The sequence below is a fragment of the Cherax quadricarinatus genome, chromosome 71 (assembly GCF_038502225.1).
Source record: "Cherax quadricarinatus isolate ZL_2023a chromosome 71, ASM3850222v1, whole genome shotgun sequence".
NCBI lineage: Eukaryota > Metazoa > Arthropoda > Malacostraca > Decapoda > Parastacidae > Cherax > Cherax quadricarinatus.
The window spans coordinates 23,272,023-23,290,140 of record NC_091362.1 but is presented as its reverse complement, the minus strand read 5'-3'; the positions used below and the strand labels follow the sequence as shown (position 1 = coordinate 23,290,140).

General features: G+C 40.1%; 2 protein-coding genes across 2 annotated transcripts in view; one reads left to right on the top strand and one right to left on the bottom strand.

Moving 5' to 3' along the window:
- Positions 1-864: 864 nt before the first annotated feature.
- On the top strand, positions 865-12,733 carry LOC128700395 (uncharacterized). The gene is made up of 3 exons (XM_053793594.2): positions 865-1,983; positions 4,908-5,546; positions 10,862-12,733. Exons 2-3 carry the CDS (start codon positions 4,916-4,918, stop codon positions 11,413-11,415), a joined length of 1,185 nt encoding a protein of 394 aa, XP_053649569.2. The 5' UTR covers positions 865-1,983; positions 4,908-4,915; the 3' UTR covers positions 11,416-12,733.
- mr (anaphase promoting complex subunit morula) overlaps positions 12,702-18,118 on the bottom strand; it is a 51,008-nt gene continuing 45,591 nt past the window's right edge. Inside the window, exon 16 of the mRNA XM_070100177.1 lies at positions 12,702-12,907. Coding sequence (XP_069956278.1) covers positions 12,764-12,907 — 144 coding nt within the window. The 3' untranslated portion in view covers positions 12,702-12,763. The remainder of the gene's footprint in view (positions 12,908-18,118) is intronic.

The window sequence follows — 18,118 nt, the reverse complement described above, 5'->3', positions numbered from 1 at the left end:
CTTTGGATATTATTATCACAATCATAGCTAAGCGCTAAACCCACAGGGGCCATACAGCGCTGCTTCATTTTATGATGCTCTTTCCAGGTCATCACACCAGTCATCAAACACTGGTCCAGGTCATCACACCAGTCATCAAACACTGGTCCAGGTCATCACACCAATCATCAAACACTGGTCCAGGTCATCACACCAGTCATCAAACACTGGTCCAGGTCATCACACCAGTCATCAAACACTGGTCCAGGTCATCACACCAGTCATCAAACACTGGTCCAGGTCATCACACCAATCATCAAACACTGGTCCAGGTCATCACACCAGTCATCAAACACTGGTCCAGGTCATCACACCAGTCATCAAACACTGGTCCAGGTCATCACACCAATCAAACACTGGTCCAGGTCATCACACCAGTCATCAAACACTGGTCCAGGTCATCACACCAGTCATCAAACACTGGTCCAGGTCATCGCACCAGTCATCAAACACTGGTCCAGTTCATCACACCAGTCATCAAACACTGGTCCAGTCATCAAACACTGGTCCAGGTCATCACACCAGTCATCAAACACTGGTCCAGGTCATCACACCAGTCATCAAACACTGGTCCAGGTCATCACACCAGTCATTAAACACTGGTCCAGTCATCAAACACTGGTCCAGGTCATCACACCAGTCATCAAACACTGGTCCAGGTCTTCACACCAGTCATCAAACACTGGTCCAGGTCATCACACCAGTCATCAAACACTGGTCCAGGTCATCACACCAGTCACCAAACACTGGTCCAGGTCATCACACAAGTCATCAAACACTGGTCCAGGTCATCACACCAGTCATCAAACACTGGTCCACGTCATCACACCAGTCATCAAACACTGGTCCAGGTCATCACACCAGTCATCAAACACTGACCCAGGTCATTACACCAATCAAACACTGACCCAGGTCATCACACCAATCAAACACTGGCCCAGGTCATCACACCAGTCATCAAACACTGACCCAGGTCATTATACCAATCAAACACTGACCCAGGTCATCACCAATCAAACACTGGCCCAGGTCATCACACCAGTCATCAAACACTGACCCAGGTCATTACACCAATCAAACACTGGTCCAGGTCATCACACCAGTCATCAAACACTGACCCAGGTCATTACACCAATCAAACACTGGTCCAGGTCATCACACCAATCATCAAACACTGACCCAGGTCATTACACCAATCAAACACTGGTCCAGGTCATCACACCAATCATCAAACACTGACCCAGGTCATTACACCAATCAAACACTGGTCCAGGTCATCACACCAATCATCAAACACTGACCCAGGTCATCACCAATCAAACACTGGCCCAGGTCATCACACCAGTCATCAAACACTGACCCAGGTCATTACACCAATCAAACACTGGTCCAGGTCATCACACCAATCATCAAACACTGACCCAGGTCATTACACCAATCAAACACTGGTCCAGGTCATCACACCAGTCATCAAACACTGACCCAGGTCATTACACCAATCAAACACAGGTTTTCTTTCCTGACTAATCTTACCTAACTTAACCTCATCAATTCACTTCATGTATTTTATTTTTCCAGTGAGTAAACTTTGCTCTTAATGCTCAGTTATTATTAATATTTTTATTACTAAACGTCTATTTCATATAACTATTATTATTTTTACGGAGAAGCGCTAAACCCATAAGAGTGAAAGAGCACTAGAGGAATACCTTGTGATGCAGTGTATAACAGCTCAATATAAGTGAAACAGCCACTGTATAACTGGATAATTCATCATTCATATTATTATATAACCAGGATATAAAACTTTCCAATGACTCTACGTAGATACCAATGATGAACTGCTTAAGTGTGTGAAAGAAAACAATTGATAAGTTGCTTCAAGGGTGCTCCTGGTGTGTTGCTTCAAGTGTTCCTGGTGTGTTGCTTCTTACCTCTACCACTGTAAGTAAACAATGTGTTGCTTCTTACTTCTACAGCTCACAATACATTTTAATTTCACTTGAAATATAAAAAAAAGTATTAATTTATCTCTACTGTGGTATTAATATTGCTAATTCAGACATGTAAATATTTTAAACTTCATGTTCTTTCAGAGTATATATGTGCTAATAAATACTACTGTGTGTATGTACTCACCTAATTGTGGTTACAGGGGTCGATTCATAGCTCCTGGCCCCACCCCCCTTCACTGGTCACTACTAGGTTTACTCCCTCGGTGCTCCATGACCTTGATCATACTTCTTAAAGCTATGAATGGATCCTGCCTCCACTACATCACTCTCCAGACTGTTCCACTTCCTGACAACTCTATGACTGAAGAAATACTTCCTAACATCCTTGTGACTCATCTGAGTCTTCAACTTCCAATTGTGACCCCTTGTTGCTGTCACATCTCTGAAACTGTCCCTATCCACCTTGTCAATGCCTCTCAGTATTTCAGATGTCGTTAGCACGTCTCCCCCATCCCTCCTGTCCTCCAGTGTCGTCAGGTCGATTTCCCTCAACCTCTCCTTGTAGGACATACCCCTTAGCTCCAGGTATGGGTTCCAAATTGGTGCTGCATACTCCAACATGGGCCTGGTGTACACGGTGTACAGTCTTGAACAATTCCTTACTGAGGTATCAGAACGCTATTCTTAGGTTTGCCAGGTGCCCATATGCTGCAGGAGTTATTTGGTTGATGTACACCTCAGGAGATGTGCTCGGTATTATACTCACCCCCAAGATCCTTTTCCTTGAGTGAGGTTTGCAGTCTTTGGCCCCCTAGACTGTACTTTGTCTGCAGTGTTCTTTGCCCTTCCCCAATTTTCATGACTTTGCACTTGGTGGGGTTAAACTCCAAAAGCCAGTTGCTGGATCAGGCTTGCAGCCTGTCCAGATCCCTTTGTAGTCTTGCCTGATCCTCATCCTCTCACTCTGTGTGGGTGTGCACAAGTGTACATCAATATTAGATGTTCTAGCTTATAACCAATGTTACTATAATTATTCCAGTCTATCACCACTAGAAGTTAGTTGTTTTTACCTAATGTATGGTGGTTGTTGGTTTTCCTGAGGGTCCTGTAGATTTCTTTTGTTTAAGATACCTGGAGGGTGTTGTGGGGTTCATAACCCCCTGTAACCCAGTCCATGACCAGGTCTCGCAATGGATCAGGGCCTGATCAACCAGGCTGTTACTGCTGGCCAAATATAATCCAACGTATGAACCACAGCCCGGTTGGTCAGGTACTGACTTCAGGTGTTTGTCTAGCTCCCTTTTGAAGACAGCTGGGGGTCTATTAGTAATTTCCCTTATGTATGCAGCTGAACAGTCTTGGGCCCTTGACACTTGCTGTGTTATCTCTTAGTATACTTATGGCACCCCTGCTTTTCATTGGGAATGAAGAAGTCAAACTCCCTGGAACAAGAGCCTCTTTTTTGCAGAAAGGGAGAGAATTTACAGGTGGTCTGGCAGTTGTATATAACTCTGCCATGTGTACCTAGGTTCTGATGCTGTTATAATCTATGCATGAAGCAATGCAAAAACCCACTGGGAGTTGTGCAAAGCTTAAAATTCTAAAGCATGAGTGAATATCCTCATCATTTAAACCAAATAATATATTTGTATCTTTGTTCATGGGCTTTGCTTGTAAGAATAGTTTTACAGACAAAATCCATGGAATCCTTTATAAGGTGGGTTCTTGCTTTGTGAATTTTACAGCATTTATTTTTGATAGTTACTTTCAATTAGTATCAAGATTGGATGTTTGAGTGCAAGTATAGCATAAGGAACAATTCAGTTTGGAGTGGAACCCTATGCATGCAGATCCCAACATCTACACAGGAGTTTTTTCTGTTGCAGAGCAAAGTTTGGAAATAACAGCTTCACTGGTGAACTTGCAAATGAAGCTGTCAGTTCATATAAATTGAAAGATTATACATATTCAAAAGGAAATGCTAAATTTGTCATGCAACACTGTGTTTGAAGGAAGTTGCATTCATTAAGGGTTAGAAGAGTTGAAAGTTAGTTCTAGTGTGAAGTGAAAGTCACAGTTGGTGCAATAATGTAATTTCTGTTAAAAAAGTTATAGGAAATCTGCAGTGAACAAGGAACTTTCAGAGAGGAGAGCAGTTAGAGTGACCTCACTGGTGAAGTGAAGAAGCTTTTAAAAGAGAAGTCTGTGTGCTCTCTGATAAATTACAATTTTCAGTGAGGTGAATTGGGTGTTTCTCTGTGAGGTGTCTATTGGAGTCATGTCAGGTACACAAGTAGGAGAATACAGTTGCCCATACTCAGCAGCGATGAAGGGCGACAACTGATCGAATGGTATTGGACTGTTGATGAGATGTATTATTTTATTCATGGAGAAACCCTAAACCCACAAAAGTCATACAGCAATTGAGAAATGGGAGGTAATATCAGGTTTTACCTAAGGAAGTGGAGGATAGCTCCAATTCAATGGATCAAGGTACTTAATTGTTCAGAAACAGGTAGACATAAATGCATAAGAAAATGATTGTTGTATGAGGAGAGGTTCAGCTTCTTCATGTTTAATAAAGGAAAAGATTGGACACTGGCAGCTGTAATTCCTCAGATCAAAAGCCCTTCACCATCTGCAAAGTGAACTTTTGAAAAACTTATTTACAGAATGATATAGAATGTAAACCTGCATTTTCATTGCAATTTATTTATTCTATTGTATGGATATGCATATTGTTATGATTTTTTGTATGAATTTCCTAGAAAATGCTATAAAGAAATAATATAATGAATGAAACCTGCAATGCAAGAATTATAATACTCATGAAAAGCATTAGTCCTTTTATGTTATACATGTATACCATTGTAAGTTAAGATTTTTGGATAGCAGACTCAATTTTTTTTTCAGGTGGCAAGATGGCTTTGACATGGCACTATCTGCTGACTGCAATGATGTGTCTTTTGGGACTTGGCTTATCAGTGCCCAGTGATGACCAAGAGAAACATGTGGCTCCTTCCAGTACTACACAGTCCACCTCTGATGCAACTATACAATCTGAGAAAATCATAAGTTCCTTGGATGCACTACCTCTCAAGCCAAGATTAAAGTCATCACTATTTAACACTTCGATCTTTGACAAAACAATATTAGATAAGATTTTTAGTTTTAACTACTTTTATCCTATAATAGAGGTTGTGAATGAGAGCAACACAACAGCTCCAGTGAATGCAAATGCTGAAGAGACTTCTACCACCATTACATTTGATCCCATTGGTCAGCTCTTCCGTTTCATTAAACAGCTGGTCAATTCTCTTAAGGAATATGATTCAATAGTAGACTGGTGGGAGACAGTTAAAAGATATTTTAGAGAATTTTCTTTTTTTAATGAACAGATAACATTGCAAAATGTAACAGTTTACCCTGGACCAATTAAAGTTTTGCGGAGAAATACCATAGGTATACCCGGGCAATTTGCTCTAGGAATATATGATCCCTTGAAGTTCGCCCTCAACCTCTTCATCCTTGCAGCCTCTCAATCACTTTTCTGTAAGTATACATTGTTAACCAGAAGCAGTGTGCATATTTTCCCACTTCATTATAATTACCTCAGTTCCATTGGTGCATATCATTTGTCTAGCATTATCTTTTCAAAGAGTTGTGATAAAAAATGTGAATTTCACCAACACTAATGAGCACAGATTGTGTCAACTTGAATTTAGCCAATTACTGATTTTAAAAGGAAATTATTGCATTTAATGATGTAAGCCTTAAAAGGCTCATCTATAATATTAAAAGATGGATTGGAAAATGTTCATTTAGGTGGGTAGAGCACAATTAAAAAAGGAGGAAGCAAGAGTGTGGAGAGGGAAGAAGAGAGGAAGTTAAGGGCCAAACATCCTAACATCAGACAACTAATAACATCAACTTCAACATTTAATGCCAGACCCCAACATGTTTCATCAAACTGCAACATTTAATGCCAGAACACAATATCTAAGCTCAGATTGCAACATTAAATACCAGACCACAACATGTAACATCAGATTGCAACACTTACCACCACTTTTGATACCTTTTAACGAGTTTGGAGAGTTTTTTTACTCCCAGAGCCCGGCCTTGGGCCAGGCTCATCTGGTGTTTGCCTGGTCAACCAGGCTGTTGCTACTGGTGGCCCATTCACCTGCATATCCATCACAGCTTGGTTGAGCGGGCAACATATAACATCAGATGGCAACATTTACCACCAGACCACAACATGCAACTACAGAGTACAACATTTAATACCAAACTACAACATGTAACTACAGAATACATGTACAACATTTAACAACAGAATACAACATTTAACACCAGACTACAACATTTAACACCAGACTACAACATTTAACACCAGACTACAATATTTAACACCAGACTACAACACATAACTACAATCAAATTAACATTAGAACTAGATCATATTATAGTATTTAGGACTGGACCAGAATTTACCAACAGATTATACCATTTACAATAAGACCATAAAATACAACATTTTTAACTAGACTACAACATTCAGCATGAAGCCACATAATGTATCCCCAGACCACAAAATTTTGCAGAACATTGTATTTAATAGGCCTGTTTAGCAGCTTTTTGCTGTATTTAACAGCAGAATACTAATAGATAAGTAAGACATGCAACAGGTAAGTAGCTTTACTCTGAAATGGTTTGCTTACTCAGTAGGCTTCTTCAGTCAGATACAGAGGTGGGAAATATAGAGAGAGCAGAAGCAGTGCAGAGGTAAAGATGATGTGATCAGTCCAGGAAATAGTCTTTTCTTCTTCACTGCTTCTGCTGTCTCCACATTTGTCACCTCTGTATCTGACTGATAAAGAATACTGTGTACAAAATATGTTTCAGAATAAAGATACCTACCAGTTGCATGTGTCTTACTTATCTACTTGTTGGTATGGTGTACCATTATATTCATCAGAAAATACAATGCAGTACCAACACATGGAATTGAACCCTTTCAGGATCGAGAGGCCCTCTCCTATACTTGTTCTCAGGGTCGAAAATTTTTCAGAAAATTTGTTTTTTTCTTATGAAAAGATAGAGAATCTTTTCCCGATCATAATGACACCAAAAGTATAAAATTTGATGGAAAACTTACGGAATTATGCTCTTGCGAAGTTAGTGGTCTCAACGATTTTACGCATCGGCGATTTCACCCAATTTGAGCCCTATTTTTGGCCAATTCCAGTGTACTAGTCGACAAAATTCATAACTATTTCGCTAGAACTCCATTTTTTCTATCGAATGAGTACAAGAAACCACCCATTTACCGATTTCAGTTATCCAATGAAGTGGTCAGAAATTAGCAATTTTGCCAATTTCACACAAATTTCAAAAGATGCCAATTTCCAAATAGGGTCCAGAATAAACAAGACAGACATTCCTGGCACTAAAATAACATTTCCTCTGTTCATTAGTCACATCCCCAGGCCCCTCTTACATTTCTTTTGCTTTCCATTTTGAATTTTTAGTCTCACAAAAAAAAAATAGAAGATTTACTCTTATGCAGACTACTGCACGAGTGAAGAAATGGTATAAATAATATCGGACTCCCCAGTTGACGTGTATTGGAAGCGTGGCATGGTTTGTTTACTTTTGAACTTTGGCAAAAATCAAACATTTCTGCTAATTTGAGCTCAATTTCAAAATACTTTTCATTGTGAAAGCAGTCAAAATCATCTCAATTTCTGTAATATATCTTCCATTCTATAAAATGAGACCAGGAAAACTAGAATACAACCATAAATACCATACGAAAATACAGTGCCAAGTCGCTGTTTTAAATATAAAACACAAAGTTTTTTTTTTCCTCATTACACACTGTGTGCTGCAGGATTTTTTTAATACTGTGCACACTGACCACATAGACCCATTCTTTCAAATGTAGGCCTACCAGCTTTCTCTCGCTAGATTTGAAGGCGCTAGAATTTACGCATATGTATGTCAATAACCCTGGTGCGTAAGCCATACTAGTACGTCGGAAACCCTGAAAGGGTTAAAACCAATACAGTATGTGTATCATATAGGATTTTTTTTTTTTGACCATATTGATTGTCTCCCACCAAGGCGGGGTGATCCCAAAGAGGAAACATTTATCATCATTCATTTAATAATTGCCCTGTCAGAAGTGTGCAGATATCACAATGTAAATGATCCTCCAAACTCTACCATTCCCCTCCCCTGCCTTCAGGGGAGGGGGATGGTAGAGTCTGGGTAACCTGTTTCCCTAAATGTTAGCTTGTTCAAACTCCAACAGCACATCAAATCCTTAAAACCCAATTGCTTCCCTCACCCCAATCTAACACACCCACACATGCCTTCTAGATGCTCATGCCCCTATCATTTGAAACTTCTTTCACACCCTCCCACCTTGCAACCCTTCCTAAGACAACCCCATCTGTCTTTTCCACCCTAGATTTATACTCTCTTGGTCATCCTATCCTGCTCCACCATCTCTAAATGCCCAAGCCATTTTAACAGCCATTCTTCTTGCCCTTTGAATAATACTTTCTGTAACCAAACACCATCTAATTTCTATGCTCCAGATTCTTTGTATATTTACACCACACATTGCTCTCAAACATTATATTTCCACTGCCTTCAAAAGAGGCAGTGGAAATATCATGTTTGAGTCAGATGCTTCATACCCACATTCATACCCACATAAGAGGCTTAGTATTATTATACTCTTGGTACATTCCTCTTTTGATTCCATAAATTTCTTTCTGTCCACAGACACTTTAACCCTTTCAGGGTCCGTCCCGTAGATCTACGGCTTTACGTTCAGGGTCCAAACCGTAGATCTACGTTATAAGCTCAGCTCACTCTGATAAACTGTGAGTGGTACATTTGGGCCTAGATATGAGAGAATACAGCTATGTGGTATGTGTGCACCACATAAAACAGATCCTGCAGCACACTGTATAATGAGAGAAAAAACTGAAATCATGATTTTTCGATTAAAACAGCGACTTTGCAGTGTTTTTTCGTATGTTTTTTATAGTTGTATTTGCGATTTCTTGGTCTCATTTGATAGAATGGAAGACATATTACAGAAATAGAGATGATTTTGATTGGTTTTAGCACTGGAAATGGCTTGAAACTGAGCTCAAAGTAGCAGAAATGTTAAATTTTTGCCGATATTCAAGAGTAAACAAACGACCTCACACGTCTAATACACACCAGCTGGTGGGTCTAATATGCATTCACAAATATGGTGATGATATTTATACAATTATTACAGTATTGCATAACAGTAAATCTTCTATTTTTTGGTGTGAATAAAAATTCATTATGTGAATAAAAAATCAAAAGGAAATTTATTTGTAAAGCCTCAAAACGTAACTAATGAACAGAGGAAATGTTAGTTTAGTTCCAAGAATACCTACATTGTTTATTCTGGACCCTATTTTGAAATTGGAATATTTTGAACTTTGTGTTAAATTGGCCAAATTAACAATTTCCTATCACTTTAATTTGTAGTTGAAACAGTTGACTTGGCGATTTCTCGTGCTCAATCGATAGAATAGAAGTAATACTAGTGAAATAGCTAAGAATTTGGTTGACTGGAATAATGTAATTGGCCTAAAATGGGAGTCAAAGTCGGCAAAATCGCCGATTCGTAAATATCGCTGACACATCAAAATTCGCGAGAGCATAATTTCGTCAATTTTCCATCAAATTTTGTACTTTTTGTTTTATTACCTTCACAAAAAGATTCTCTACCATTTCATAAGAAAAAATAACAAATTTTTTTTTTTTAAATTCTTGGACACTGGGGCACCACTTCAGATTTGGGCCTTGGACCCTGAAGGGGTTAATAACACTCTACCTACCTTTTTTCACTTCATCTATTCTATGGTTCACCTTGTCTTTCATAGACCCATCTGCTAATGAATTCACTCCCAAATAGCTAAATGCAATCGCTTCGTACATGCTTCTTCCTTCCAATTTTACATTACTCTTCTCACTTTCCTCTTTAATTTCTTTCCTGTACACACTCTTCACCAACACTCATCCATTAACTTTTGTAACTTCTCTTCAGAAACTCCTAAAAGAACTGTGTCCTTGGCAAGAAGCAACTATGACAATTCCCACTTTGTACCAGATTCATTATCCTTTAATCCTACACATTCCCCCAAAACCATAGCATTTACTTCTTTTATGATCCTATCTATAAATATATTGAATAATCAGGGTGACATTACCCATCACTGTGTATCACCTATTTTTATTAGAAAATGATCTCCCCTCTCCTACATATGCTAGCCTGAGAATTATTTTCCACATACAAAATTCTTTATTGCTTTTAATAACAAATTACATATACAGTTTCTGTATCGTTATATTCACAAGAAAGTGCTAAACCCAAATGAGTCCTACAATGCTAAATGGTAGAAAAAGGAATGTGCAGGGGTAGGCAAGTGCCAAGGAAAAGTCTAAGTTACTGCAATACATCAGTTTCATCTAAGACATTATAAAGAGAATCAGCACTGAAGATAGGACTCTCAGAGAGCAGTCACATATAAGGTTCAAATACCAAAAATAAGATGAAAATGAACCTAATAGGGCTGTTTTGATTGTATGAAATTTTTCACTTTACATTTAACACCACATTTATAACAACTGACCAACAGATTTTACACACTGTATTCAAGAGATGATCGGCGAATTCAACAAAAACACTTGAACACTGCAGCTAGCTCCAGCCTTTAACATGTATACCATGAGACTTAATAACTATTTAGGATGTAGTACACACTTAAATGTGCAACTTCACCTATTCAGTTTTAACTCTTTTTCAGTGAATGCGTACATCTCTAGTCCTTACACGAAGGATTCCCTGTTTGGAGGAGAGGATGCACCTCCTGACAATGGGCAACAAGATAATAATACCACTCAAGATGTAGGAAACAGTGTTGACAACCAAGGTTTAGGTGAAGGTGATAACCAAGGTTCTGATTTAGGTGAAGGTCCTACTTTAAATGAACCTGTCACTACAGTTTTACCTGAAGGCAGAAATCCAGACTTAAACCAATTTAATAATCAAGGTTTAAACCAGTTTAATGATGAAGGTTTGGACCAATTTAATGATCAAGGTTTAGACCAATTTAATGATCAAGATTCAGACCAACTGAATGATCAAGGTTTAAAGCAATTTAATGATGAAGGATTAGACCAATTTAATGATGAAGGTTTAGGCCAATTTAACAGTCAAGATTATAGTGAAAATAGCAATCACATTACAAGGGACTATCAGTTACAAAAACACACTGGCTGGCCACATCCCTTCCACTTTAACCACTGGTATTACAACACTCATGGCAACATGTTGCGTAACAATTATAAGCGGAGGTGAAGCACTGCCTTCCAGGATATCAACAGACTCTACAAGCAGAGGTGAGGTACTACCTTCCAGAATATCAACAGACTCTACAAGCAGAGGTGAGGTACTACCTTCTGGAACACAAATAAACTCTATAAGCAGAAACAAGGCTATACCTTCCAGTACAGTAATGGATTCAAGTATTAGGGAGCCCTGCATCACCATCACTACCACCTTTATCACTAGCCTCTTAGGCAAAGATAAATGTTTAAAACTATAACTATTTCTTATGAAAAGTTTTTTCTAGTAAGACCATTTATGAGAAGTGGCATTAATTATATTTTATTGCCAAGGAGATTTTTTTTTATCATGATGTTTCACCTGCAAGGTAATTTATCAAAGCCTTTTGTAGCTGAAAAATTGTAATAATAAAAGACCTCTTGCTATATGTGCCTCTTTTTTTTTTTTATGTATTAGCTCACAGCCATACTGCAACTTTTTATTTACTGTAGAGAAATCTAGGGAGAATCAGTCTGAAATTATTACTGTTCACATGAGACAAGTAAAATTTTCAAAAGAGAGTATAAAATCCAACTCAGTACTGTATACTATGCTAGCTTAATGTCTCAAATTCCTAAAGGCAAGTTGAGTATAGTATTGTATAGCATCAAGTTACCATCAGAACATGCGCTATTAGTTTTGGGCAAGGTACTGTAATTAGAAATGTGGATAGTGTTGTATAATACAGGAAAGAGGGGTAGGGGTCGTCCTCGAAAGGGTTGGAAAGAGGGGGTAAAGGAGGTTTTGTGGGTGAGGGGCTTGGACTTCCAGCAAGCGTGCGTGAGCGTGTTAGATAGGAGTGAATGGAGACGAATGATACTTGGGACCTGACGATCTGTTGGAGTGTGAGCAGGGTAATATTTAGTGAAGGGATTCAGGGAAACCGGTTATTTTCATATAGTCGGACTTGAGTCCTGGAAATGGGAAGTACAATGCCTGCACTTTAAAGGAGGGGTTTGGGATATTGGCAGTTTGGAGGGATATGTTGTGTATCTCTATACATATATGCTTCTAAACTGTTATATTCTGAGCACCTCTGCAAAAGCAGTGATAATGTGTGAGTGTGGTGAAAGTGTTGAATGATGATGAAAGTATTTTCTTTTTGGGGATTTTCTTTCTTTTTTTTGGGTCACCCTGCCTCGGTGGGAGACGGCCGACTTGTTGAAAAAAAACAAAAAAAATTTTACACTTTTGTACATATGGATCTAGAACACTGTATCTATTTCACTTTGGTAACTATGAAACAAATTAACCTGTTTTTCTCATACCTATTAGATGATGCATTTTTTCACTCATAGAAAGTTTTCTCACTCATGAAGGACTAGAGGTCAAAATGGAAAGGGATGTGTTGGAAGAGACAGTATTCAGACACTTTGGAGTTGATGTAGCAGCAAATGGGTTGATGAAGACTGAGGTAAATCACAAAGTAGGTGATGGAAAGCAGGTTGCCAGAGTTCTGAATAGCCTGTGGAATTAGAGAAATTTATCAACAGATGCAATAATAGGTAGGTAATACATTACAATGGCATTAACACTATTTAATTTTTACCACTGTGGGAGTCAAATTTAATTAACAGATTTTACTAAATTAGCTATTTCCTGCATACCAGCAACTCATATCCTTTGCATTATTAGGGCTAAAATGCTAGATACTGGAGGTAATGTTTATATACTGGATTGACAGGTTCTGCACCTCTCCATGAGAGAAACTAACACCACTATTTATATACCCTCTGCTGCTCTTCAGCTGCATTATCAGGGTTAAAAAAGGAGAGGAACCTGGATATAATGTGCAAACAGTACCTACTTTACAATTTGTGTTTTCTTGTTAAACTCACATTTTTGATAAAAAACTAAGGACTTGTGTGAGGGGTGTCAGCCATGTTTACATCTGGATGTCCGTCCATCCCTCCCACACTCTGCTCCTGACTTATTTTTATTATTGAAAATGCAAGGGAAATTATAGTTTATTTTATTTTTTGTTTAAAAAATTAATATGTATTAAACAAATTATATTTACAGAAGCATTCTGGTAGTCAATTTCATAGCAGTGAGACAGACACACAGACTTCTGGCTAGTCTTCTGCATCAGCCTTCGTCAGGTGTGGACGTCTCTTTCTTGCCTGAGTATTTGTGATAAATTTCCCTCATTCTCTCTGGGACACTTGTCCTCGTCTATTTTGCCTGCCAGGCACTCTACAAGAGGGGCACCTGGTCATCGACTTACTTTAACCAGTTCCATTTTTTCCGCTCTGCAGATAATTCTTTAACAGTCTTTGGTGGGAAGCAGGTTACTGTACTCAGGTGGGGGTGTGGGTGTTCTGCTCTGCTGGGCCCTGGCATGGGGTCCACTGGATCTAATTGGAAATTTAAAGTTTCTACCTCTATTTACAAAGGAACTTTTGTTCCTTTTCTTTCATCACCCAGCTTGGGCAACAAATCTTCCTCGTACCATCGAGAAGTCAGGGTTGATATGGCTTATGCTATCAGTGGCCCTGATAAACCCAACAAAGAAAGACAGACACACAGACCCTTGGGGTCAATGCAACCCCTCAGTCCAGCAATAACAACAGGACACACTGATAACCTGAATTTTTTTTTTTTTGTTATTTTCACCATTTTTCATATGTTTAGGGACAGTTTGCACTTATATTATGGTGGCTATTACTGTGGTAAAATTTATTTAGTAAAAAAAATCTTATGGCTGGTAATATATGGTATTGTTACTGATGTTTACAGGTGATTGTGGTTGTGGTGGAGGCAGGTGATAGTTGTGGAACTGCCTGTCTTATCTTTGTACATGTACTCTATAAAGCTACATCACCCTCTCCCCACAATTTCTACATCAACAAGCAACAAGTGTAATGCAATGAACAGAAAACTTGATTATTTTTGAGTTGTGACAAATTACAAAGCTTTAAAAAAAATTATTTGCCATTTTTAGGGATCTGAGGAGCATAACCTTATTTCCCCATATTTTTAGTTAATTTAAACTGTTTTGAGAAACATGATGGTGGAGTGAGTGATGGTGAAAGTGTTTCTTCTTATTCAAGTCACCCTACCTTGGTGGGAGATGGCCAGTGTGTTAAAAAAAATTACCATCTTAATTGACAGTTAACTGTATATTTAAAAAATGCTTAACCCACATGGGTCATACAGCACTGTAGTTATACAGAAAGAATGGAGAAATATAAGTTAATTAAGGGAGGGGCGAGCAGAGTCACCAACTTCTTTTTTTATCAGATTTCAATGGGATTGTGACAGTGGATTAAGCAGCTTAAAAAAACATATAGGCTGTGTTTGTTTTGTCTGTTAGCCTTCAAGTTAGGTAGAAAAAAATTATTTTTGCACAATTTTATGGGTCCTAGGACTTTCTAGTTTCTACTAAATTGTGAAGATGTACAATGCTCTAGTTGACATCAGATGAAAGATAAAGACTAGATTAATGATGACACAGAACAGTTTAGTGATAATGTCAGTAGATTCCATAAAAAAAATGTTGTAGTTTTTTTTTTTTTTTGAGGAAAAAATCATTAACAAAAAGCTGTTCACAATATGACAAATCCTCCCTGGGTGTTTGTAGAACCATCATATTAATAACGTCTGCAAAAATCATGACAATCCAATGAATACTTATCACAGGAGAGGGATTACAATGTCAATAACTTACTACTGAGTTTTTTTTATTTTTGTGTGTGTGTGAAACTCTAGGGAAGTGGCATGCCAATTTTCAGCGTGCTACACCCTTCCTGCCTTCTTTACAGCCTGCTGGCTGCTGAGGGACTTACTGTCTGGTCTCCATACACTAGCCAGCACACAAGTTGCCATGTAGAGTATTTACAATGAAATAATCATAAAAATCGTAATTTTGGGAGGGAAAAAAAAAAACTGCTAATTGCCAACATGTATTTTTGCTGACAGCAGAACAAAAAAAAAATACATTTAATGAAAAACATACTTAGAAATATGATAGGAACAAGCTGATTACATCAAAATGTTGCCAAAATTTTGTACTATTTTTCAGTAAGAAAACATTTTTTTTCCCTAATTTTTCAATTTTAATGTCCTGATCACTGAAAAAAGGCTTGCCCCTCCCTTAAAAGGGTATATAAATCTGAGGTGGATAAAGTTGTAGGGAACATCTGAGGAATGGTTAGAGCAAATAAGGTATTGATATGTAGAGACCCTAAACATACAGTATATATATATATATATATATATGTGTGTGTGTGTGTGTGTGTGTGTGTGTAGACAGCCTGTACTGTCTGCACAGACAGCCCATGCTGTCTGCCAGCTTAGTTCATATTTTGCGCCATGCTGGTGCTGCCACCTATAGGCGTTGCCACTTCAGCCTGCCTGCCCTTGCCTCGCTCTCACTCTCACAGCAGCCTAGCAGGAAGACACAAGGCCTACACCTAGCTCTCTCTCATGGGCATGGCCCTCCCAGGCCATGGGCACAACACACAAGCCTGTGTACCCACCACGACTTAACAATAAAGTAAGAAGCCTCCGAAGACGTATCATTTACTCCCCGCTGTCAAACCTACCAAATAATCCTTGTTCAACATTGGTAGCAGCGGTGGTCGCAGCAGTTGTGTTTACCCTGAGAGAGGAAGGAAGGAATGAAGTCATCTTCACTTCATCATCCCATGCAAGAAGCATCCGTCTCTCAACGAGTTATCCTGATGTCGTGTCTGCACGTTTGAGCATCCAGACACAGGTACAAGCAGGATCCAGGCCGAAATTTGCCAAAATTCTCCGAGAATTGTAAGTGGCGTCCCAGTGACCCCCCACTACTACGTCCCACGCTGTTTCCCAAGTCACGTGTTCAGCGTCACTTGTATGTTGCTGCTGCTGTTGTTGTTCAGCTCAGCACAGCCGTTTCAGCAAGCCAGAGGTGAGTTTTGTGGCGATTTCTGCGTCCAGTGTGAGTTCTCCACGTGTTTGTGGGAGGAGGAAGTGGCCGCTCCTTGCCTCGCCCTGCTGTACTCTCACACCTCACCAGCCTACCATACACCACTCACCACTGCTCACTCCCTCTGCTGTGTTCTCTGCTGTTTTTCGTGTGAATTCATTGCCAGAGCTGTGTATCCGAGTGCCCGAGGCCACTCGAAGCTACATGGATCAGCATGCCACGTAGATCACGACACCACGTGGATCACGACGCCACGTGGCTGTGGGCAATGTCACGTGGATCTACAGGCCACGTGAGTTACCAGATATCCCAGGCCTCATGCTGTGGTCTGCTGCTTGCATCACATCGACGTCACCCACGATGCTGCCCGACTTCATGATGTCACAATGTCTGCCTGACGTCACCTCGAGATGTCTGCTGACGTCACCTCGCGACATCACGCCTGACATCACATGATGTCACCATTGAGTGTTCTGTAATTATTTCAGTATTGTCGAGAAGACTGAGAGAAGATATATGTCGTGTAAAATAATTCCTCTCAGTCAGTGTTCTCACATGTTAGTGTACCGTATGTACCGCGGGTGTGTAGTTTCCGTGTGTCCAGTGAGGTCTGAGCCAGACCTGAGTAGCACCACTGTGCTAAGTCACCCGTGTGACCAGTACATTTGACAGCTGATGTCAAGTCAGCCCCCGAGTGACCGAGCCCTCTTGTACAGAAAGCTCTTATGCTCGTCGCTCGTGATGTTCTGCAGAATCGTACCTGCTACGATTCCCATCGATATTTGTTTCACTTCACCTCCAGACCTTCAGAGTGCAGTTATATGTAGAGAAACAAGTCTGGGGACGCTTAGACTAACCTCTGCTATAACTCCAACTGCCGAGAGAATGACACTCGCCAAGCCGCAGTTAGCTACTGTCGGCAGGCGCTGTGTCAGCCTCGTGTCACAAGCTTCAGTAAGCAGCCTGCACAAAGAAGATGTCACTTTGACTGCTAGCTCTTTCACTGCAGTCTGGTGTATGATGTTACGACTCCCAGATGTTTCGCCCAGTCATCTCTGCCACGATTCCCTCCACAACTCGCTCCACGCTCGCCGGCAGTGACAGCCCAGTGACAGTACCAGTCGAGAAGTGTCCTCCTGAGTCGCTTGCCAGAAGTCCTGCCCAGTTGCCGAGTTTTGTGGGCGCCTCACTCGAGGGCACCAGCATGTCGTGCCCCAGGTTGAGTGAAAACCTGCTGCGACTCCTACGATGTGTGCTTCACTGTTCCAGAGGAGACCGTAACCTGTTACGTCACAGCTCAGCCGCAGCGATGTCTCCTGTGTTGCAGTATCTGTCCAGATGCAGGAAGGCGTGCAGTGATGCACTTTGATGCTCATTGCCCTTGACCACGATGTTTAGCACACCCCACATGTTTTTTCTTCCCTCCCTATAGGAAGTTTTTTTTCCCATGTCCATATGTATATATATATTTTTATTTTGTGTTCTGTGCCCTGTTCCTACGAGAGAGAGACCGAGTTTCTTTTACCACCAGTATTGTCGCGTCGGGACGACGCGAGGTAGGTGGCCGAGCGTATGTAGACAGCCTGTACTGTCTGCACAGACAGTTCATGCTGTCTGCCAGCTTAGTTCATATTTCGCACCATGCTGGTGCTGCCACCTATAGGCATTGCCACTTCAGCCTGCCTGCCCTTGCCTCGCTCTCACAGCGGCCTAGCAGGAAGACACAAGGCCTACACCTAGCTCTCTCTCGTGGGCATGGCT

Bases quoted from the DNA above. Each gene is read 5' to 3' on its own strand.
- LOC128700395 (XM_053793594.2), top strand. From the start codon at position 4,916: ATGGCTTTGACATGGCACTATCTGCTGACTGCAATGATGTGTCTTTTG. The intron at 5,547-10,861 runs GTAAGTATACAT...ACTCTTTTTCAG, and splicing joins AGCCTCTCAATCACTTTTCT to TGAATGCGTACATCTCTAGT.